Source organism: Lissotriton helveticus, chromosome 6 (genome assembly GCF_964261635.1).
Source record: "Lissotriton helveticus chromosome 6, aLisHel1.1, whole genome shotgun sequence".
Classification (NCBI taxonomy): Eukaryota; Metazoa; Chordata; class Amphibia; order Caudata; family Salamandridae; genus Lissotriton; species Lissotriton helveticus.
Genome location: NC_136067.1, coordinates 938,652,540 through 938,675,630, shown reverse-complemented (window position 1 = coordinate 938,675,630; position 23,091 = coordinate 938,652,540). Strand labels below are relative to the sequence as shown.

The 23,091-nt window shown below is 47.8% G+C and overlaps 1 protein-coding gene across 1 annotated transcript in view; it reads left to right on the top strand.

Moving 5' to 3' along the window:
* SDCCAG8 (SHH signaling and ciliogenesis regulator SDCCAG8) overlaps nt 1-23,091 on the top strand; it is a 1,463,224-nt gene that overhangs the window by 672,306 nt on the left and 767,827 nt on the right. Inside the window, exon 14 of the mRNA XM_078648583.1 lies at nt 1,953-2,080. Coding sequence (XP_078504709.1) covers nt 1,953-2,080 — 128 coding nt within the window. The remainder of the gene's footprint in view (nt 1-1,952; nt 2,081-23,091) is intronic.

Here is a 23,091-nt window from a genome sequence, read left to right as displayed (position 1 = left end):
GATTATCGTTTTATTTTTACATTTTTTTAAAGAGCTGGCAGAGGGGGGTGACGCTCCTCCCCCGTAGTGGTTGGAGCCGCCCCTGGGCCGGGGAATAAAAAGTTATAGGCAATTCAAAAGTGACTATTCAACAAAAGTTCATCAGAGCCATAACTACACAGAGGTGACGCCTATTGTTTAGTATATTGTAATTGCATTGTATTGTAATTGCATTTATATAGCGCTTACTACCCCTGACGAGGCGTCAAAGCGCTTTTTCTGCGAGTAGCACGCTTCTCCGGGACCCATAGAGGATTAGTGTTGAATTAGTATAGTGAAACATGAAAGTACATTTTAAGTGGTGGATAGGTTAGTCCGTTAATTGGATTTGGAATGATAGCAGAAGGATAGAGGAGGACAAAGGTTTGTATTTATATAGCGCTTGTTGACGCACGCTATTCAGGAAGCCTACAAAGGATTAGTGGTGAATTAATATGGTAAAATATGAAGTAATTTCAGTGGTGGATATTAGTCAGTTACTTGGAGTGAGAAGGATAGCGGAGGGATAAAAGGGGAAGAAAGATTTGCATTCATATAGCACTTGTTACCCCTGATGGGTGTTGAAGCGCTTTTCTGGCGAGTAGCACGCCACTCCATAACCCTTAAATGATTACTGTTGATTACTGTTTTACCTTTTTGGGAAGGCGAACTCCTTTTCTGTTTGTTTCTGTCATTTCAAGGCCTTAGATTTTTAATCCGCATTTAAAGAAAGTTTGCATTCTCTTTTGTTTTTTTGAGTAAGAGTGTCACAGGACAGCCTGATGTTTTAGTTCTGAATGATAACTTTAGCTTGTGTCCATTCTGACTTCGTTCTTTGCACCAAGTCACTGCTGGGTGTTATCAGGCACGTGAGACGATTAGAGTGTGGGCATTCAACTAGCACACTTGAAACATTAAATACGGGCACTCTTGCACTTGTGAATGGGCCCTGTGTTGGTCTCTGGTCTCCATTGCGAGGCCTGCCTCCTACCCCCCCCCCCCCCCCCCCTCCCCTTCAACTGCCCTCTAGAACCTCTTATATTCATTCTTCTTCTGGGTGGTGCCAATAGCGGTCAAAGCCACCAGAAGGAGAAAGTATCTACCTACGGCAACAAAATCTCCTCTGCTACGTTACTTTCTGCAGTACATTTATCACTGGCCTCGGCCCTCGGGTGCATTTCCCGCGCTTTACACCTCTCATTATATTGACCTGAGGAAAACGAAGCAGCAGTTATTGTGTTTTCCAACAAATAAAATGTTATGGGGGCTCTGGGAATGGACTGCCGTCCTAATATTGTGCATTTATGGGTCCCATAATCTTTTTGGTTATTTCTTTTTTAATTTTTTTAATTCTAGAAAGCATTATTAACCAATACTTACTTCAGCTACATGATAATGTAGCTCGCCCTTGATGAGATGTGAGGGTCTCATCAGAAATGATCCAAAACGATGCTTTATTTCTTTTTATTTATTTATTTAATGCAGTATAGCGCCGACTTTACCCAAAGGTGTCAGAGCGCTTTACAACAGAACCAAGTAAGTTACATAAGGAGATTTATACACTTTAACAAGTTACAAATACCATCCGGATAATTAAAAAATAAAATAGGTGGCAAAATTAGGTTTGTCAAGCTGTGTTCTTTTTGAATTACTTAACCTGTACGACGATTAATTTTAGTAAATGCATTGATGTCCGATTAACGCCCGCTTTCCCTTTGTTTCATTTAAAGGTTAGAACAAGTAAGTTACATAAGGAGATGTACGTACTTTAACAAGTTACAAATACCATCAGGATAAAAAATAAATAAAGTAGGTGGCAAAATTAGGTTTGTCAAGCTGTGTTCTTTTTGAATTACTTAACCTGTACGACGAGCAATTTTGGTAAATGCATTGATGTTCGATTAACGCCCGCTTTCCCTTTGTTTCTTTTAAAGGTTAGAAAAAGACGGTATTCAGCAAAGCCTCAGCAGTGAGTCAAGGGCCCTCGCCGCGCAGGCCCAGCAGCGCGAGCAGGAGCTGACACAGAAGATGCAGCAAATGGCGGCGCAGCATGGCAGAGCCGGTAGGTGGTCGGCAGAGACCGGAGCCCGGGCACGCGCTCACAGTCCAGGCCCACGCCTAGCTGTGAAATGACATCAGGAACACCTGTAACCTTTGGCTGGCCGAAGGGAGCAGATGCGAACAGCACCGGAGCTCCCGAATTACATATTAGTTAGCATTTAAAAGAGAAAATGGCGGGCATTGCCCACTGTCTGTTGATTTCGGAGTGCTGCTCTCACAGCTGTTGCGCCATCTGGATTATGAGTTTATTTACCTGTGTGCAAGAAACGCAAAGCTGAGAGAGGCCACTACAAAGTGGAAAAACAAAGGCCTTCTTTTTGGCTGCTGTTGCCGGCGCACATGTTATATGAAGAATATAGCTTCAGAGGCTCTGCGGGAAACGCTCAGAGCGTGTCGTTAAAGTCTCCTGAATTGCACTGTACGGTTCCCACAGTACACACATTATGGCTGCTCTAAAAGCCTAATGAGGTGGATTCAGCATCCAGCTTCACCCATTAATCGGTTCTTAATTCTCTATCGCAGCTGGATCTAATTCACTAGCCCCAAATTGATGTGTTACTTTATATCAAATAATATCTGAATAAAATAAATGGTTAACGCAGAAGTTCAGTGGCACACCGTTAACATCTTTCTTTTTCGCTCTCGCTGTCAGATGTACTATTAATGAAGCAAAGCCTGCAGCTGGCAGCGCAGGCCAAAAACGACATCTTTCATCGCACTGGCGCAGTTACACAGTCTCACTTGGCGTATAAATTCTTAACTTTAATCTGTAAGTGAAGTGCATTTCAAATACACAGCTCTGTGCACAGAGGGTCAAAATAGTGTGGAGATTGTCTCTGCAGTAAAGCATCGCAACCGTTATTCATCTGCCCTGTTAACGCTTGAAATCTGATAGACTTCTAGCTGCAGATTCCTTACTTTAGGATTATCCCTTGACATTAGTCTAGATCCGAACCCTTGCGTGAAGGTAGGTGGCGCTGTCTACGTATGAAGGGACATGTGCAGTACCTAGCTAGGCGCCATCCCAACACACTGACGTCAGTTCTTTTCTTTCAGTACTAGTCAGTGCAGATCCATAGAAGAGTTACCCCCATCACTTTTTTCTGACCTTTTTTGACCATTTTGTCAAAGATTGAGACATTGTCTCCCAGTGTGTCGGAGATGTCACAGAGGAAGGCTGGATTCAAGCCCTGCGGTTATGGTCACCGGCAAATGTTGGTGACGGAATCCCACCTCTTCAGTCTCTGGTGTCTTGAGGATGACCACGACACCAAGACCTGTGTCAGCTGTTGCGCCATTCACCCCAAGGCCTTAAGGGAGTGATTCCTCAAGCTCCTTGCCGCACGATGAGTGACGACACGACAGTCTCGATCCAGAGTTGGGAGAAAGGTCCTGACATCGGTCACGGAGCCATCGACCTACTTTAAAGTTGTCCCATTCTAGTAACTCCCACAAGAAGAAAAAGAGCAAGAAGTTAAAGAGGGCTTCAACTCGCCTCGTCCGTCGAAGTCATCCGACGAGAAGAAGGAGCGTTGAAACTTGAGACTTGCCTTTCCAATTGAGCTTGAGCGGTCTCCGCGTCTCCCCAAGTTTCTGGGAGCTGGACTGACCCCCACCCAACTCTGCAAATTTTATAAGGCCATTCACCTCATATTTGAGTGGCTTCTCCCCGCTGGAGCGCCTTCGGGCCCTGTGAGTCCGGAAGGGGTCCCTACTGGTCTTCCGCTGGCAGGTTCGCCCTCAGCGTCATTTGGACCCATGGATCTGGACCAGTGCCGGTCGAGACACCTTGATCTTCCCCGGCGCCGGGCCCGCTGACGACTGCACTGCCCCCATTCACATCCTGGACTCTGACACAGAGCCTGCTGGGCATTGTCCAGCACCGTTTGGAGCCATTCCCTCTAGGCTGGAGCCCCAGCCATATTCTTAAGGCCTGAGACTTGGGTAAGATTGGGAGTGGCCACTGGACCTTATGAATACCAGTCCCTAGACCCCAATGAGGCACTTGATGTGAGGAATTGGCGGAAGCCAGTGGCCTGGATATCTCCCCAGATACGAGGGTGGCCGAGGTCCTCTAACTTAACCTGCCCTCTCTGGCAGTCAAGACTAACTTCTTGACTTCCGTTGGGAGTCACCCCTCTCAGAACTGCTTCTTTCATTTAATTAACCCCTGATGGACTTCCTGCCTGGGGCCTGATCCCAGCCCTACCATAGGCTCCTATGAACAGGACAATTGCCCGTTGCCCCTCCCCAGTGATCCCAGTTTCCTCACCCAATACCCTACCCCGGAGAGCTTGGTGGTCCAAGCCTTCATCTCCTGAGTAAATCCTGGCCTGGCTCAGTCCCTACAACCCCACCGGATAGGGAATCCAAATAGCTGGACACCTTGGGCAGGAAGATATTTTCCTCAACCAACCTGGCACTACAGTCTGTGAACACTGTGTACCTTTTGGGCTATTACTCCCATTCTCTCTGGGATTCAATTGTGCAGGCGCGGCATATAGTCCCGGGCTATGCTCTCCCAAGCTGTGACTGAAGGGAGAGATGCAGCTAATTTCACAATCCAATGTAGGTTGGACACAACCCACTTTCTAGGCAGAGCAGTTTCTTCATCTGTGGCCTTCCGGTGCCACAGCTGGCTGAGGATGATTGGGTTTTCAGGGGATTTCCAGGCTTTGCTTATGGACATGCCCTTTGATGGCTCCTGTCACTTCAGAGAAAAGGCAGACTCCGGGCTGGAGGGCTTCGAAGACAGCAGATCTAAGGCAGATCCATGGGCCTTTCCATGACCCATTGCCAACTCCAGTCTGCCATTCGCTCCTTTTCGTGACTAGAGAAGTAATTGCCAACCGTGTCTCTACCTGCCTAGCCATCAAGGCACCGATCTTCGTAGCCCATGCATGGCTGAGGATGCTGTACACCCAGACCCAGTGGGTCAGGCAGTCAGAGGCCAGGGCAGTCTACTCCCCCAGGCTGCCACAGCCTCTAAGTCTTTTCAGTTTGCCCTTCAACCATCATGGGCAACCAGTCGGAGGCAGAATACGTCATCATCTGCACCACTGGAGATCACTAACATCAGACCGCTGGGTTCTCTAGATTGTCCATCCCATTCTTGACCCACAGCCCTCCACCCATTTACGACTGGATGACGTTGGACCATCTCTCCTTATTCCTCCAGGAATTGGTTCCTCTCTTGGCCAAGGGAGCCATAGGGAGGGTGTCTGCATTAGAAGTAGGTTCTGGTTGCTATTCCTGCTACTTTCTGGTGCCCAAGAAGGACAGAGGCCCTCGTAGTATACAAGACCTGTACTTCTCAATTTCTTCTTGAAAAAGGAGAGATTCCGAATGCTCACCCTTGCTCAGGTCCTGTCTGCCCTGGACCCGGGAGGCTGGATGGTCGCATTGAACTTGCAGGACGCATACTTCCCCATCCTGCCTGTCCACAGACTTTACCTGCGGGTCACTGTAGATCACAAACACTTCAGTTCACCATGCTCCCCTTATGCCTTACATGTTCCCCTCGGGTGTTCACCAAGGTGATGGTGGTGATTGCAACTCACTTACAGAGATCAGAGGTAGCAGTCTTCCCCTATCCTGATGACTGTCTGTTGAAGGTGGGCTTGTCCCAGGCAGTCGTCTCTCACCTCCAGACTACGGCAGACCTCCTGCACTCCATGGTGTTCACTATCAAACCAAACACCTGACCCCTTCTCAGACGCTCTTTCATTGGAGTTGTTCTGGATACAGTGCAGGTTCATGGTTATCCTCTCGAACAGTGAGTCCAGGATATTCAAAGTGCAATACAGATGTTTCAGCCTCTATCCTGGATTACGGAGAAATTGACTCTGAGGTTGTTGGGCCTCATGGCCTCCTGCTTGTGACACATGCCCACTGGCATATGCAGGCTCTGCAATGGGACCTGAAGTTCTAACGGGCACAGCAACAGGGGAATCTCTTTGACCTAGTACACATCTCGGAGAGAACTGCAAACAATCTGAAACCGCCTGTGCAACTGCAGCTACCGGCCCTGCTGGGGGGGCTGTATTCGGAGGAGGAAGCTGACCGGGACCGGGATCCAGAGCAACTACAACTCCCAGCGTCCCAAGCGGTTTGGAGCGCTGTTGCGCTGCCGCCAACGCTCACAGCGCGCCAGTTACCCAGTGCCTCAAATACCTGACGGGGCTCCCGCAGCGCGGGCCGCGCGTGGGAGGCCCGGTCGAAGCCCGGGCCAAGGGCGGGCCCGTCTGTGCCCGTCAGAGGCCGGAGGAGGCTGGGCTGTGCCACCCCCCTTGGCAGACCCTACTGGCTCCAGCGAGATGAAGAAGATAGTGGGTAAGCCTTTCCTTACCTTTTGTATCCCCACGGACCTGGAGACATAGACTCTGAGGCAGCAACCATTTGGCCCGATACAGTGCTGTGTGACTGAGATGGTGATAGGCAATTATAGCACTGTTCTACTTATGTTTTGTCTGAACTGGGCCATAAAGTAACTAAAAACTCTGGACTACGAGGAGCAACGGCAAATTAGAGGACTGTTGCGTTGTGGACAGTGAGTTAAGGCATAAATTGTGTTGGCTGGTGTTTCCCTTCCGCTCACCCCTAGGTTTAACTGGGTGTATGAACCAAGAGACAGGTAAGTAGAAAAATGGGGAAAAGGTGGGTCCCAGTAGAAACAAAACTAGTTGTGCTCCTCCACCACCACAAACATCAATAGACAATATGCTACAGAACACTATTGGGGTGGTCAATACTGAAATTAAACTAACGGAGCGGAGGCTGTCACTCACTCCAGATATATTTATTCAAACACTGGACCCACCCACACCAGTAATTACGTCCCAATCACTGCTGGCCGAACAAAGTAAGACGCACACCCGGGACATCCCACCAAAAAACGTCTTGCGTAAGGGCAGACCTTGTACAACCGTCCCCAAAAATGGCAAACGCAACTTAACCTCTGAGGCCGGCCCTAGGGAAAAAAAACTCTGTGGGGAGACTGTAGTCGACGATGAGAGGAGCACAGAGCAAGATCCCGAACAGGTTAGCCACCAACCTGCTAGTGGAGACACTCTCTACCCACCATGGGCATGTAATCTGAAGGAGGCTTTACACGACAAAGTGAGGGCCACACTCAGAGTTGAACTAGCCCCTCTAAACATTAGATTAGATAAACTTGAGAAAGCGATGGCAGCATGGGGTGTAGGATCTGCCGCACAACCTAATTTCACCGCCAGGAAAGTAAGGAGAGGGACTGAAAGTGGCTGTGATGGCTCCGTCCATCACCACCTTTGGTTTTTCTTTGTTCGCCCTAAGTTGGCAGGGTATTCCCAGACATGAGTCCCTTGCTCACTTTGCCACTAGAGTCAAGCAAGCCCGGCTGAAGACGGCTGTAATGCCAGAAACCGGTCCTGGGAAGCTTGATTCCGGTCCAGGGAAGACATGGCTTGGCAGTTCGGGCTGGACTGTTCCCATGAGGCACAGGGTCAGACTGATTTGCATATGGCCATGTCTGAACTGGGGTGGCGGAGTGAGCTAAAGAACGGTGATGGATTAAACCCAGATCAGTTGACTGGGGGTGAGTGTTTGTATTGTCAATTCTCCGTCCATCACCACCTTTGGTTTTTCTTTGATACTCCATCTTTAACACACACAATAAGGAGAGAATGCACCATGGAGGGAGCACCCACGGAGGGGCAGAGAGAGGTAGACAGGAGAAGAGAAATAGTAACCCCAGCCAGGCCCCGAGAGTAGAGCGCATTCCCCCCGCCACAAGATGCAGTGATAATCCCCACCCCCCAATCCTGGATGCCAATAGCAACAAGAGGAGGCATGTTTATCAAGTCGCTAGGAGTGCGCTTGATGAAACCCACCTACCACATATAAATCTCCCCCTGGCATGCGCCCCATAAGTTGTCATACTGACAGGAACCCCGCCAATTGCACCTAATGCAAAAGAGACCCCACTTGAACTTAGAAATAAATCCCTATTTTGGCTTGCAAGATACAAATATTTCGAGCACGCCAGAGCAGGGTAAATTATAATGGTTAGAAGAGTAGGGTGGGTGGGAACCCGCAGGAAAACAGACCTAGGGGAATGTGTTGTTATTAATTTAAAAAATCCTAACTCTGTCAGAAATGTACTTCACACTCCGACTATCAGAATGCCCCAACAGGTATCAGTCTCCATTCTTTTAACTTCTTCTATACCCAACAACATACAATGCTAACAGATAGTGCAGTACCTATAACCCAAAAGATGGGCCCTGAGACCGTAAAGGAGAGCTGAGAGATGGGACCTGTACAACAGGCGCCCCCAATTTAACATCAGGGTGAATAACAGGTTTGAAGGTCTTGAGGAGGTGGACTGACTGGGGGAGGAGCAACAGGAAGGGGATAACCCCTCAATACTCCGGCAGGCACAAAGGGCTGCATTAGAGTTCAGTGGGCCTTGCTTGGCTGGGGGGAGTAGCACGGATAGTGCTCTGTGCTCTAGCTTACCACCAGTGACCATACAGCGAGGGAGGGCTCTGGCTGCCCCACCTCTAGTAGTTCAGAGGGGCCCCAGTGGAGAACTAGGTGGGCCACCCGATAGCTCATGCAGAGCTCATGCCAGAGATCTTTTGGCTCTGTGTGCCACCAGCACTGAGGCACAATGTAGAACAAGAGCACAGGGTGATAGCATGCGGATCCTGTCCTGGAACCTGGCAGGACTCAAGAACAAACTACCCTGCCCAGACTGGGGACGTTTTGTGGATAACCATGATATCTGCATATTCCAAGAGACAAGGGCCAGGGAAGAATATCAGAGAGTATGCTTTGCTTCTATTAATTTTCTGGCTACCACTAAGGGGAGGGTGAGACCGTCAGGCGGTCTAACCATCTGGGTGGGTACACACCTCAGCGTTAAAGCCAAGCAGATTTCATCTTCCACCAATGATGTCCAATGTGTTCTGCTAACACTCTCCTCAAAGGTACACATAGCCCTAATTAATGTCTACTCCAGACCTGTGAATAACAGACAGGAATCGGGTGCTATAGATCAGCTGGGACGTTTCATACCAACTTTGGACCCAGCAATTTTGTTGATCATAGGAGGCGATTTTAATTGCCAATTCGAGCCTCTTATTGATCCATCCCTAGGTGTGCCCACTGAGGAGGACCAGCATTGATCTATACCCGACCCACAGATTACACCGATTAAAGCCTGGACACCACTGGTCATGCAACTCCACTCACTTACTTTGGCCCTCTCACTGAGGGCTTGCAATGGGAGGACCAAATCTGACCGGCCGGGCCAGCTCACGTTCAATAGAGAGGGGCAGGCCTCCTTGCTTGACCATATCCCTGTCGAGACTAGAACCTGGGATAGGGTCCTTGACTTTATCGTCCACCAGAGACAGGATAGTGACCACAATGCCCTGATAATGACTCTGAAACTAGGGAGTATGAGCATGTCCAACCCCCCACTAGTGCCTATTAGAGAGCTCAATGCACTGACGCTATCTAATAATAGGCGGAGAGTCAGATGGAGTCATAACCAGCAATCCCTGCCTAAAATAGTCAACATATACCAGCTAGCACTACGATTGCTAACTGAATTGTGGGAGGTAGGACGAGGTGAGTCTCAAGCAGGGTCACAGGACAGGCCACTAAAAATTCATGAGCAGCTAACGGCAAAATTGTTTGATGCATTTTATCTGGTGACAAAACCAAGGGAAAATAATTGCCCCAAATGTCCCTGCTTTAACGCTAGCTGTCGCAAAGCCAAACAGGATATTTTAAACGCAGTGAAGGCAAAGGATAGGTCAGTAATCAAACATCTTAGGGCGAGGTACAAGGGGATTACTCAAACAGAAAAAAAAAACTGGGAAGCGGAGAAGTGGGAAGCCCTTAGGATTGTCGTGAATGATAAAGACCTGAAATCATTTTGGGCAATAGTAAGTTCCGGGGATAGGGAAGGGCGACCTGCCCTAGAACCCAACATAGCGCCCAAAGTTTGGGAAACACACTTTGGGGCACTGTATGATGAGCAGAATGCAGTGGGCGTTTTTACAGACTCTCCAAGGCCTTCCCAGGAGTTTCAACTGGAAGCCCAAAATTTGGGTCCCCTACTTGTGTGCTCTGTTTAACGCCATCCTGAAGGGTATGGATCCACCCGGACACCTGGCGTGGGCTGAGATAATCCCCATACATAAAAAAAGGTTGCCCTCTCCTACCCTCAGACTACAGGCTCATCAGTCTAATAGACACCACCCAAAAACTGATGGGACGGCTCCTTCTGGACCAAATATAGGGTTGGATAGAGGAGAAGGAGATACTAAGTCCATATCAGGCCGGCTTCAGGGCGAGTGCGTCAACCGTCGACCAGATATTTAGACTACAACTACTTTACTGGAAGACGGTGAGTATAGAGGGTGGCAGCCTCTATCTCATATTCGTCGACCTGAAGTCGGCCTTTGACTTAGTTCCCAGGGAAAAACTTTGGAAAGTACTACACAACCTTAGGATTCCACCTTACCTCCTTGACGTGTTAGTGAGGCTACACGCCTGGAATTATGCACAAGTAAGATGTGGAAAATATGGGGAACTTTCTACACGCTTCCGTGTCAAAAAGGGGGTATGCCAGGGATGTGTGCTCGCCCCCACCCTATTTTGTCTTTACATCAATGGGCTCATCGAACATCTAAATAGTATTAAAGACAACGACACACCAAGGCTAGTCTCGGGGAAGGTTCCCGCGTTGATGTTCGCGGACGACATTCTGTTGTTGTCCAAAACACCAACGGGTATACAATGCACCCTGAATGGTTTTGCAAAGTTTTGCAACTTGAGGGGCTTGGAGATCAATTTAACCAAGACCAAATTCATGATCTTCAATCCCCCCAAAACCTCCCGCTCAAACCCTTCCTTAGATGGTACACCTTGGAAAGAGTGAGGACATTCGAGTACCTGGGCATTACATTATCAGAACATCTTGAGTGGGAAACCTAACTGGCCAAGGCAAGTCTCAAGCTAACCCAGACGGTGGGGGGGGGGGAGGGGGATCATGAAAATGCACAGAACCTCCACGTTCAAGCCAGCCGCCCCTGTTGTTGAAATATATAAAGTCCAAGCCAGGGGAGCCACCCTATACATGGCTGAACGGTGGGGGCACTGTAGGTCCTCTAACCTCATGAAAATAGAGCACAACTTCATGAGGCAACTATTGGGCCTGCCTCGTAGTACCCCCTTAGTTCCCCTCCGCATGGACTTGGGCTTGCAGCCCATTGATGAAGAGATTGCCCTTAGGCCCATTACATTCTGGCGTAGGGTATGGGCGACACCGGAGTTGTCCTGCTACAGAGCCGAGCTCAGGGAGGTCCTATCTAATTTAACCAACAAAACAATACCGTGGCTTGCTCACATAAGGGATTTCTGCGCTAGGATAGGTAGGCAGGACCTCTGGAAAACGCCCGAGTTAGCATGCCCACTAATATCCAGGCTAGACCTTGTGCGGCATTACAGGCACTATAACCTATCATCCCTCCAGGAAAGGGCCACCGGTGGTCGGTTGACAGTAGAGTTCCTTCAAGGAAAGGCTGAATACAGAAGAGAATCCTGCTTGGATATGATCAACCCGTCTTTGGCCAGACTACTGTACATGCAATTCAGAATGGGGACCCTCCCACTAATGAGTTTTTCCAGCAAATGGGCTACAGAGAACAAGGAAGAATGCCTGGTGTGCAAATATAGGGTAGAATCTGAAACTCATGTGCTGTTTGTCTGCACTGCATACCATCTGCCACGCAAACGATGGCTAGCCCCAATATGCAGAAACCTAGGGTCCAGGCGCTGTCTAGAGGCCTATAGAATATTAAAATATGACACCCACCCTCCAACTGTTTTTGCCGTATCGCGCTTTCTAAATAGTATGTGGCACAGGCGGAGGGGCTTTCTCAAGTGACACTGTGGAGTGTTTTATGTATGTTATTTTAATAAACCATTGTGGGTTCAGCTAACTGGGAACTTCGCCCTAGCTCTCTGTTTTATCTTAATAATCATTAGCTTCAAATGAATTTAATAACTGTTTTCATCAGATTTTATGATAATGGTCCACCATTATTTTTATACTATAATGACTGTAGATATATGATTGTACAGTTTATTTGTTATTTATTTTTCCTTTGTTGGCTGATGATTGTAACAATGCACTTTTATGGTCCTAGTTGGCCGAAATAAAGTTATTGACTAACTAACTAACAAACAATCTGAAGTGGTGGCTCACAACCTGCGATTGGGTCAGAAGCAGACTCCTCTCCCTTCCCCAACCAGATCTATTAGTAGTGACAGATGCGTCACTTCTGGGATGGGACAGCCATCAGGGAGAGGTGGAGATCCGAGGACTCTGGTCTCTGGCAGCATCCGGTCTCCATCATCAACATGCTGGAACTCTTGGCGATCCGACTGGCATTGAAAGCCTTTCTACCCTCCAGCAAGGGAAGGGTAGTGCAGATGTTCATAGACAACACCACTGCCATGTCCTACTGCAACAAAAAAGGTCAGGGTGGGGTCGTCGACCCTTTGTCAAGAGGCACTGTGTCTCTGGACAGGGCTGGAACGTCAGGGCATATGGTGGTTCAACACCTGACGGGATCTCTAAACAGCAGAGTGGACAAACTCAGCCGTAGATGCCTAGCTGATCACAAATTATGTCTCCATCCGGAGATGGTGCAAGGTCTCTTTCGGCAGTGGGGAAAACCTTCTTTAGATCTGTTCGCCACTGCAGAGAACACCCAATGTCAGCAGTTCTGCTTGCTAGAGTTTCCAAGGTGGCTTTCGCTCAGAGACGCTTTTCGTCTTAAGTAGAGCTCAGGCCTACTGTACGCCTTTCTGCCCATACCTCTCCTTCCCAGAGTCCTCAAGATGATTAGGAACGACCGGGCCCAAATAATCCTTGTAGCTCCGGACTGGGCTTGGAGAGTCTGGTACCCCGAGCCGCTGGACATGGCCATCGGTCCTCTGATCAGGCTGCTCTTTTGATAGGATCTTTTGTCGCAGCAGCAGATGAGGGTTCTCTACCCGAACCTGTCAGCGTTCCTCCTTAATGCCTGGAGATTGAGCTTTGAATGTTGACAGCTTTCTACCTTCCACTCAACGTCTGTAATGTCATCTTGGCAGCCAGGTGTTCTCCTACAAGACGGTATATGTGTGCCGTTGGAACAAGTTTATAATATATGTGCAAAAAACAGGTTGACCTTCTTTCTGCCCCCTTTCTCAGGTCCTTCTGATCAATATTATTTTTCTTACTCAGGATTGCTCTGCTTTGGGCACCTTAAAAGGCTATCTTTCTGCCATCTTGGCATTTCCGCGTTTGCCTGATCAGCAGTCCATTTTCAAGTCCACTATTATACATGATTTTCTGAAAGGTCTCCAGCACTTGTTCCCACTTTGACCCTTCATCATGCCTCAGTGGGACCTACATTTAATTTTGACTTTAATGATGTGCGCGCTCCTTAAGAGCTGATAAAACAATTGTCCTATCAGGCTTCTTACTATCAAGACAGCCTTTATAGTGGCAATAACATCTGCCCGGAGAGTCAGTGAGCTCCAGGCTTTGTCATCTAAGCCTACGTACCTTAACATGTTCCCAGATAACCTGGTCCTTCGCACCAGAACTTCATTCTTACCCAAAGTGATCACTCCCTTTCCTGTAAGCCAGTCTGCCTACCCTTTTACGCACTGTCTCATCCCACTGAAGAAGATGACTGGCTGGACCTAAAAAGAGTGCTGTCATTCTGCCTTGACCGCTCAAAAGAGTTCCAGGTGGATGAGCAACTCTTTGTGGGGTATGTGATGTCAAAGCCCAGAAGGGGAAGGCAGTACAGAAATGCACCATCTCCCAATGGATCATGCTCTGTATCAAAATCTGCAACACATTGGCCAAGAAGCACCCCCCTGAGGGTTTGAATGTTCATTCCACCAGAGCTGAGGCAGCAACTGCTGTATTAGCACTCTCGGAGTTCAGGTCCTGGACATCTGCCAGGCAGCAACGTCGGCATCTCTGCACACATTTACCAAGTACTAGTGCCTGGACAGCCAGGTCCATCGGGATGGGCACTTTGCCCGTTTGGTCTTAGAGAACTTGTAGGTTTGACATTATTTCGAAGTTCCCCTCTGGGGAGGTATTGATTGGGTATCTATTTTAAAGTGAGGAATCTGCAGCTAGAAGTCTCTATCAGATGAATACGTTGCTTACCTTACATAATACCTTAATGATAGAGACTCCATCCAGTTGCAGATTCCTTAATGACCAACCCATCCTCCCTGCTCTTTGAACAGATTTTTAGGGACAGGGCTCTTTCCCTTTCAGGGCCCTAGTTTCCTACACCAGTGGTCACTGCTCTTCGCGGCTTTGCACTCCCTGTGTGTGGAAAGTCGTGAAAAGAAACTGACGTCAGCATGCTTGGGTGGCACATATATAGGCACCGGGCAAGTCACTTTAGGCAGGGATGCTGACACCCCCAAGCGATGCCACCTACCAGCACGCAGGGGGTACTACTCACAAAAAAATTCTGGATCCAATTCTGACACATGGAGATAATCCTATAGAAAGGATTCTGTGGCTAGATATAGTTTCTGAAAACACTCGAACAGAGGGGTGAGAGGATTTATACCCCCTCCGACCTCCCGCTCAGACTTATATCACAAAAAGAAGGGGAAACAATTATAAAAAAAGGGAAGAGAAAGTAACTCAGAGTGAGTCAAGGAAAGAGCACCTTGCTTTTAAAACTGCCCTCACACACAGCAAGCTGTGTCATGCTTCATCATAGGGCTGCTAACACACCTCTGTGTTTACCCAACACTGGAGGTGGATCAATAGGGAGGGGAAGACAATACGACATACAGTGCAGTTAGTGAGAACTCAAAGGTGAGAAAATAGTGCAGGATCAGTGGAACTAAAAGCTGGTCCCAGGGAATCCTTATTACAGTTTTAATATCACGTCCCCTGTCCAGGATTTAAAAGGAAAAAACGTGGATGCTGGGTTGAAGAACTTATTATGAGATTCCACCTACTCCACACTGCTTGAGTGTCGACATGTTTCAGCTGGCAAATGACAATGCCCCGGCTTTCTTCAGGACTCTCACCTTTGTGAACCTGGGTGACGCCCCTTACCCTTCTACCAAATCAGAAGAGAAAACAGGGGGACAAATCACCTTTGAGAAGAGCCCTTCGCTATTTGAAGGGGAACCTATACAAATAAAAACAAAAACAAAGAACAATGCATAACGCTGTCAGTAGCCCTTGTTCATATTCATCAACAACGTAGCAACTGGCAGACATTAATCTTAAAATACTAGCTATTTCATGCCCAAAATCCCATAATTCATGACACACTCTTAAATACCTAGGGCTGCCCTCGCCCCCTTCAGATCTCATGGTTTGGAGGGGCGTTTGCCTGGTTGATTGGCCTTAATTACCAGTATTGCAAAAGATACTGGATGAATGTCATACTCAATATCTTCATCTCCAAGATCAAAGCGAGCCAAGGAGATACCCACAGGACACCAATGCCCTCCAAGCTGAAACGGCCCAACACTTACCGAGTTTATGTTAGTAAAAAACTCGAAATGGCGGGGGAGGGGAACAGCTTCCTATTAGCACTCTCTGCAAGGGAAGCAAACAATTTTCTATTGTTAAAAACACAACAAACCAAAACAGGTTTTATTAATGTCAATCTGATCCTTATTTGATGTTTATATAAGGAAGCATGTAGGTATATCTTTTCCATATGTCCTTTCTCCCCATCACTCCTGTGCACAAAATATATCAGTGTTCAGAATGAACATCCGTGAGGTGTCCTGTACCCTCACAGACTTCACTCCTCTCTAGAGCTTACTCTATTCTATTCTCACATATGTCGTTCTCATAGGGCTATTCCCTGTTATTAAAATAATGGGAACATAACACTCTGTCGGCTTGAGTTTCTGTAAACATGCCGAGAAGGGTAGTGCATTCGCAATTCCCTCCTCCCCAGTGCCGGTAACTGTGCCTGCTCGAGAAACCTCTAATTCACATCCAAATCACACCGATGATTTCACAGCCTGTGTGGCCCGTCAAAGCTATCTCTCACCCGTCTTCTCAATGACTTACTGCTTGCGAGGTAAGCTGTTGGCAGATTCAATTGTCTCTCCACTCCGCCGTGAAGCGTTCTGCCCCTCTGTCCGGGCGTCTCTCTTCAAGAAGTGTTGCCACGCCTCCAAACAAATGTCGGACACCACGAGTGGAGCGTCAATCTGACAAACTCTTCAAACACTGGAATGCTGACCCTTCAATGACTGTAGCCCAATGTAGCATCCATTTTATCACACTCTCTTTGTCTTATGTGTGTAAAATAGTGCCCACTTCCTCTGTCAGTAAGAACACCTTTTTTATCCGGGGCTTTTAATGATTTAATCAACCCTAAATTTTCAAAGAGCATTCCGGTTTTAATTTTGAGTGCTCCCATCTATTATCAAAGTACCCAGAGGTGTCCACGAGGAACTTTGACAAGATCATTACCTCCCAACACTAACAATCCACAGGAAGAGAAAGAGAGAGAGGGGAGGGGTGGTGATTGGAGGATTGGAAATAAGGGTTCAAAATGGGGGAAAAAACATTTTTTTAGGTGGTAAGTTGTGGATGAAAATGGGTAGGGTACAAGGATACTGCAACCGCTACCCAAAGTCCTGGACCATATTAATGGTAAAAGGCGGTGCTAACTCTAGCTCTATTGTTGTTAAAACAAAGGATGATACCTAAAGTATGCAGCTATCCTCCTCATTCCTTAGGGTTTTTTTAGGAATTATTCAGAGTATTCCAGGGGATATCATCGTTCAGTCCCCTGGAAAAACTCTGTACTCTATAAATCCATTTTTGCTCTCTGATGAATAGGGCTCTTTCTGGGTTCCCCCCACCCATATTGATGTTTGGTTTTTCCACAACTGTCCAAGTAAAATCCTCTGCCGAATGTTTTTTCTCTTCAAAATGATTTGTTAGTCTGCTAACATTCCGTTGGCATCTGAATGTGGATCTATGCTCCATTATTCTCGTCTTCACCTTTCTGGTGGTCATTCCCAGGTACATCAAATCGCAAGAACATTTCAGCATGTATATAACGAAGGAGGAGTTACAATTTGTGTGTCTCCTTTGCTCCCATGGGTGAGTTAATCCAACATCTATCGTTTTGGTATTCTCTGTGAGATGGCATACGTCACAACATCCACATCTGGTATGACCCGTCACTGGGGGGAGGAACGCCATCCGGTTTTCCTCTCCTGTGTCCTTTTGTGTCCTGTTGTTCATTCTTGGTCTTGTACGTACCAAGATGTCTTTTTTTTTTTTTTTTTTTTTTTGAAAAACCTTTATTGAAAGACAAGTATAAGTACATGCGCTGGCCCACAACCACAGGGGCCGGCCGCAAAGTCAGGAGAGTCGAAAAAATAAAGCAATGTATACGACAGGATAAAAACAGGATGGAAGCAAAAAATCAGGACATCGCCCGCGCCAGGATAAAGAGGTTTCATTTTACAGTTTACATGAATAAAGGAGGCAGCAACCATATCTATCAACGCGTCATGCAACATATACCAAGAAGAAAAATGGGGGGGGGGGGCGGGAGGGAACAACCCCTCACGCAGGCAGACGACCACAGTAATAAAGTGGACGCCACATGTACAGCCCACCCACCCCGAAAAGGAGAAAAGTGCAGACGCTCACGAGACAAAGGAATAGACACCAAGGGACACAGCCCACCCCCTGAAAAAGGCAAAAAGGGACCATAGAATAAAACAAACTAAAACAACAAACACCCCCCCCACCCTACATCACTGTAATGGCTACGGTCTACCCCAATAAACAGCATGCCTGTCGCCCAGAGTCACCCGAAATATAGAAAGAATAAAGGGAATAAAAAGGAAAGAGGGCCATAGAGACAAAGAAAAACACGAAACACATCCCATCCCCCCACCCTGCATACCAGCGGAAGGCCACGGCCCACCCCCCCCCAATAGGCATGCCTGTCGCCCCAAAAGAACCCCAAGCGGGAAAGAGAGTATAGAGAGTGAGAAGACCATCCCAATCCCCAACTCTCAGAAGAAGTAGGAGGAGGAAATTCAACATACTCCCGGTCACCACCAGCACCGTAAGCATCCCCAACCTCAAGTATCAACAGCACAACAGAAGTAGCAAACAGGCTGGAGGTGGGGAGAGTCAATTCAAAATGTGCGAATAAATCAGACAATAAGTAGTCCCATCCCAGTCCCCGCCCGGCAGTGCGTACAGCACACTAAAGAGATCTCCCAGCCCTGGCCCGATCTCAGGTGGCCCCCCTCATCCGCCCCCCGTGAGGAGCCACAACCGTCAGAGAAAAGGAAACAGTCCGCCCCAGAGAGAGCAAAGAGGAAAGCAGCGTTAGAGTAAACTGGATGCAGAAAAAACGTCCCAACCCCGGCTCAACCAACAAAGAAGCTGTTAACTAAGATGCAGCCTAGCCCTGGCCCGATCGTGGATACATCCCCAAATACGCTCCCCGGAAAAAACCCGCCCACTGTAAAACAAAGAGACAATATGGCCGCAGAGAGAATGAAAGTGTCGTAGAAACATAAAATGGCCGTCGAAAGTCACCAAAAAATCCACCGACTACAATAGGGGGTTCCTCAGAGACTTGCAGAATGTGTGAGTTCTTCGATAACAAAGTCGGAGGATATAACCCAGGAGCCATCGTTAGAGTCAGCAATGTTGTGGATAGGTTCCAAGGGACTCGCGATGTAAAATCCAACAATGTAGCACTCTCCGGCGAAAGGGGAGACAAAGTATCCCAGACATCGTTGTAAGGCTGACGGTCTCGGGCGTCCATAGAATCGGAGGCGGGCAAATCCGTCCAGCGGGCAGAAGGTAGCACTGTATCCCCATGGGACGCAGGCAGAGACGAATGGAGGTTTTGCTGGGTCAGAGCGATGCACCCCTGCCGCAGCGCCAACGCCATATCGTTCAGCTTCCCTCCAAGTACCTGGTAGCCTTGGTGCAGATCGGCACGGAAGTCGCGCAGGGCATTCAGGATGGTACCGAAAGAAAGTGTGGGCTGAAGCCCATGTCTCTCACTTCCAAAGGAAGGCGCCTGAAAATCGGACCCCATCTCAGGCGGGGCAGCACAGTGCACTGGCAGGGACGGGCGCCCTCCCCCAAAACACGGAGCACCAGACAAAGCCATTATGGCGCAAATCCAGGGTAATCGCCAGGATAAATGTGGCACAGGCAAGCGTCAATGCAGGACTTCAGTAGCACCAAAGACAATGCCAGTGAGTGTCACATCGCGGAGAGGCGTCCCATACCGGAGCAGGGTAGTGAGGCGTGGGGTCAGGCAAGCGTGGGCAAGCAAACATGGCCGAGCAACCCTCACCGCCTACGATCTGTCCCAAACAAAGGATCCGTTTCGGATTAGTGCCGCATTGGAGCAAGCGCTCACTTCTCACCGCATATTTCAAGTCTTCTCAAGCGGCGCCACACGGACAGTGCCACACGAGGTTCCCACCGGCGCTCAGGTCTTCAGCGCCGATAGGGTAGGCTGGCCACCATCAGTCCTCCGGGGCACGGCAAAGAGCGAGTGTGCAGGCGGGGTCCAGGGCTGAAAGCCGTCTCGGAGCTAACTCCGGCCGCCGGGCAGGGAGAGACTCAGGGAAAACACCGCTGGAATCAGCGCCGCGCCGCACGCGATCCGGTATTAAATTTCACCAGGATATAAGCCAGGATGTCGGTGCGGCGGACGAAGGCTGGCGGAGCCGGGAGCCTACAGGTCTGCTCCGGTCGCCATCTTGGCTCCTCCCCCCCAAGATGTCTTTAATGCTTTGGCTCTTTCTAAAAGAGAAGAGAGGTTTATCAAGAGTTAAACCATTCGAATTCAAGATTCGCCAATGGCGTAACACAATCTTTTGAATGCTGCTTGAGGCGGTATTAAAGGTCGTAACACACACAGTTCTTTCCATTGGTGATTTTACAGTAGTTTCTAAGAGCGCTTCTCGATTGCAATTAGTCGCCCTTTTCTTCGCCCTTTCAACCACCCGTGCAGGGTAGTCTCTCTGTAATAGTTTTTGTTGGAGGGATTCTGCTTCTTTACGAAAGTCTTTAGTGTTAGAACAATTACGCCGCAGGCGTAAAAATTGCCCCACCGGGAGATTCTCCCTGAGGGATTTCGGATGAAAACTCTTGAATGAGAGTAAACTGTTCCTATAAGGTTGGTTTGTGGAACATTTTCGTGCTCAGGCCCCCCTCGCCGGAAAGATAGTCAAATCCAGGAAAGGTAAGCTCTCTTTCGTGATCGTGGATGTAAAGCGGAGGAGTGGGTTCCTGCTGTTGAGCCAGACCAGGAAATCATCCAGTGTCTCCCTCTCCCCCTTCCAGATTAATAGGACATCATCTATGAAACGCCTCCAGACCCTTATATGATGGGACCAGGGACCTCCAGGGTGTAGATGTACTGGTCCTCAAAGGCAGACATATACAACCCCGCCAGGCTCGGTGCGAAAACACTACCCATGGAGGTACCATGGGTCTGGAGGTAAAAGGTTCCCTGGAACTCAAAAAAGTTCTTAGTGAGGGCTATCTCAGCCAGATGTAAAATGAACGGTCTGGGCATGGAGTACTCCCCCATCCATTGCATACAAGATGTCTTCTACCACTCTCAGTGTCTCCATTTGTGGTATATTAGTATACAAGGATTCCACGTCCAGACCAACCAGAAAATCTTCAGTTGGATTGAACTCCAAATCTTTAAGTAATAGTAGGACCTCTGTAGTGTCCTTAAGATATGCTGGTCTTGATTGGACAATTGGTCTAAAAAAGAAAAAACAAAATTGCGACAGGGGCTCCAATAATGATCCAATCCCCGAAACAATCGGCCTCCCTGGTGGGGGCCTAGTGGGTTTATGCACTTTCGGGAGGGTATAAAAGTATGGAGGTATTGGTTGTGATTGACAGAGAAAATTCCCCTCCTTCTCCGAAATCCATTCATTTTGCACTGCTTCATCCACCATTGATGGTATTTCTGTCTTGATAGTCTCAGTTGGATCCTGTCTCAACTGTCTGCAATTCCTACTATCAGCCGATAGTCTCAGACATTCTGTCTCATATGCTGTACTGTTCTGTAATACCGTGGCTCCCCGCTTTGTCGGCCTGCTTTATCACCAGTTCCTCGTTCTCTCTTAATTCCTCCAATGCCCTTCATTCTCTTTTAGACAAATTCATGAATGTAGTATTCCTCTCTTTAGTGAGTGTTTCCACTTCACTAATCACTGCCTGCTCAAAAAGGCCTCTATTTCCACTGGAAGTTGGCCCAAAGACGGAGTAAACTTGGACTTTAAACGGAGATTGGTGTCTCCCCTCTCTGTATTATCCTGGTACTCATTTTCAAAAAATACTTTTAAACGGATGTTGCGAAAAAAGCTCGCTAGTTCTTGTCTTATCTTAAAGGTGTCTGGTGTATTTGTTGGTACATATCCAAGACCCTTTTCTAAGACCTCAACCTCGGTGTCTGTCAATTCAATATCTGTTAGGTTTATCACCTGGGAGATCAATCCCTACTTGTCCCTGGAGTTGATTCTTTGGCCATACTCCTGGTTACTGTCTGTTCCAAATTTTCCCATTGCACCCCTGTCACGTTCTTCTGTTTGCCCCGGCCCCTCCCTAATAAAGGATTGGGCATTGGGGGGTATTGTGTCATGGGGCCTCCTGACATTCCTTGAAAATGGGGTTGGTACAAGGGGGGCCATTAGATATAGTTTCTTTCAGATAAGTTATTACCAAAGGTAAGTAACTTATTTTGTGTGCTACAAAGAGAAGAAACAATGTCCAATGTAGGCACTTGAAGGTGTTGTTATTGGATGAGGTCCTGGAGGGCTTCAATACAGAACAGGGCCCGCCAGATGTTTAATTACTAAATATGCAGTGTATCTAACGACGTCACAGATTCAAGAGGGGGACATTTTCAATAGACGTAGAGTGTAAGGGCATAGAGTGGAGTAGTGTTGTAGAGTAGTGTGGAGTATGCATGGTGTGGTAGCAAACTACTGTTAAAGACAACACATTTTTAAATTCCATGACTATTACATTTTGATTGACAGTTTTACTATGCGCAAACAATAATGCGGAAATGTCATCACCTAATGTATTGATATGCGTTGATTGTATTCAAATATTTGTTTCTACCACACTTCAGAATTACAAAAAAAAGTGCTTTGTTTTTACTTTCCTAATTCTGGGATGTTCTGAAATTCATATTGGTTGTGTGCTACAAAAAATAACACACTACACCCTCTCCTCTAAAAGTGAACACCAAGCAACTTCACAAGACAGAACCTCATATTAGACCTCTGTCTTTGATTAAAATGTACATTTACTTCGAACCGCCCCAGCAGCAGTAACAGCGCTCCCACCCTTTGTTTGCAGCCTCTGTATTTCTTTCTGCACCTTGCGTCCCTGAAAGCGCACCATTTTTACTTGAAATAAATGGAAAAACAGCTAATTAGGGGTGTTATGTAAATGGCATATGCGACTACCAGGAATCACTTTCGCATTTTGTATCACTTGCGAAGAGACAAGCCTGTGACTTGGCAACATTGCAACACTGCCGCGCGGAAGACTCTGGCGCCGAAGGGAGAGTGGCAGCTGTACACTAGCCCGGGCCTGCCGTCTCTGGAAGATTCCACCGCGGCGTCGCAGCCAGCCCTGGGGGGCGCCACTTGCTCACCTTCCGGGCAGATGTTGTCGCCTTACAGCTTGGTTTCCGGTTAGACACACTAGAAACAATATATGAAGGAATATTAATATATGTATATAGGTACCAATCCATAAGTGTTTGTATGGGTCGCCAGGATATGAAGTAGATAATTATAACTGCCATATTTTTGTGGACGTTAGGTGCAGCGTGGTTTACGAAACACCTGGGGTAGTTAGGGAAGGTGATGGAGAAAAGGCTACGTGAACAAAATTTGTGGATTTTG